The sequence below is a fragment of the Chiloscyllium plagiosum genome, unplaced genomic scaffold (assembly GCF_004010195.1).
Source record: "Chiloscyllium plagiosum isolate BGI_BamShark_2017 unplaced genomic scaffold, ASM401019v2 scaf_6808, whole genome shotgun sequence".
Taxonomy (NCBI): Eukaryota; Metazoa; Chordata; class Chondrichthyes; order Orectolobiformes; family Hemiscylliidae; genus Chiloscyllium; species Chiloscyllium plagiosum.
In genome coordinates, this window is record NW_025197092.1 from 4,075 (window position 1) to 5,000 (window position 926).

The window sequence follows — 926 nt, forward strand, 5'->3', positions numbered from 1 at the left end:
GGGGTGTCGGGGGGTCAGGGGTGTTGCGCGTGCCCAGCTGCTGACCTCTGCCCTCTGACCTCCCCGTGCCCATTGCTGCTGTTACCAGAGTCTGCCTGCGGCTCCTGGCCCCGCTGCTGGAAGGCGTCCAGCTGCTGCTGCAGGTCATGGCGCTGTATTGCCGAGAGGAGGCCGCTCAGGGTGTCTGTGTTGTCGGGGCCCAGCAGGTTGAGCTCCTCGAGCTGCTGGAAGAGCTGCAGGCCGCTGGCGATCGCCTCGAGCCGCCTCTTTCCGATCATCTCCCGGCAAAGGAACTTGAGCGAATCCACATTGTCCCGGCTCAGGCTCTGAGAGAGATTGTTCAACAGCGCGGCAAAGCGCATCGCCGCAAGCCGGCCCTCCTGCTCCATCACATCCAGCTCCGTCACCTCCCGCCAGGGACAAGAATCCACTCGAGACCGCGGACTCTCCCCAAAGCCCCGGCCTTCCCCGGGAGGTAACAACAAAATGGCGCCGGGCCGACCTCTTCCGGGGGCTCCGACTCCCAACAGCGCGCTACCAGCGGCCGGGAGGACACACTGCACCCCCTCCAGCGGCCGGGAAGACACACTGCACCCCCTCCAGCGGCCTGGAGGACGCACTGCACCCCCTCCAGCGGCCGGGAAGACACACTGCACCCCCTCCAGCGGCCCGGAGGACGCACTGCATCCCCTCCAGCGGCCCGGAGGACGCACTGCACCCCCTCCAGCGGCCGGGAAGACACACTGCACCCCCTCCAGCAGCCCGGAGGACGCACTGCACCCCCTCCAGCAGCCCGGAGGACGCACTGCACCCCCTCCAGCGGCCGGGAAGACACACTGCACCCCCTCCAGCGGCCCGGAGGACGCACTGCACCCCCTCCAGCAGCCCGGAGGACGCACTGCACCCCCTCCAGCAGCCCGGAGGAC

At 68.9% G+C, this 926-nt stretch overlaps 1 protein-coding gene across 1 annotated transcript; it reads right to left on the bottom strand.

Moving 5' to 3' along the window:
• Positions 1-13: 13 nt before the first annotated feature.
• On the bottom strand, positions 14-845 carry fadd (Fas (tnfrsf6)-associated via death domain; the record flags this gene model as incomplete). The annotated part of the gene is made up of 1 exon (XM_043684784.1): positions 14-845. A coding segment is annotated over one exon (831 nt), but the record flags the coding sequence as incomplete, so codon positions are not given.
• Between the last annotated feature and the right edge of the window lie 81 nt (positions 846-926).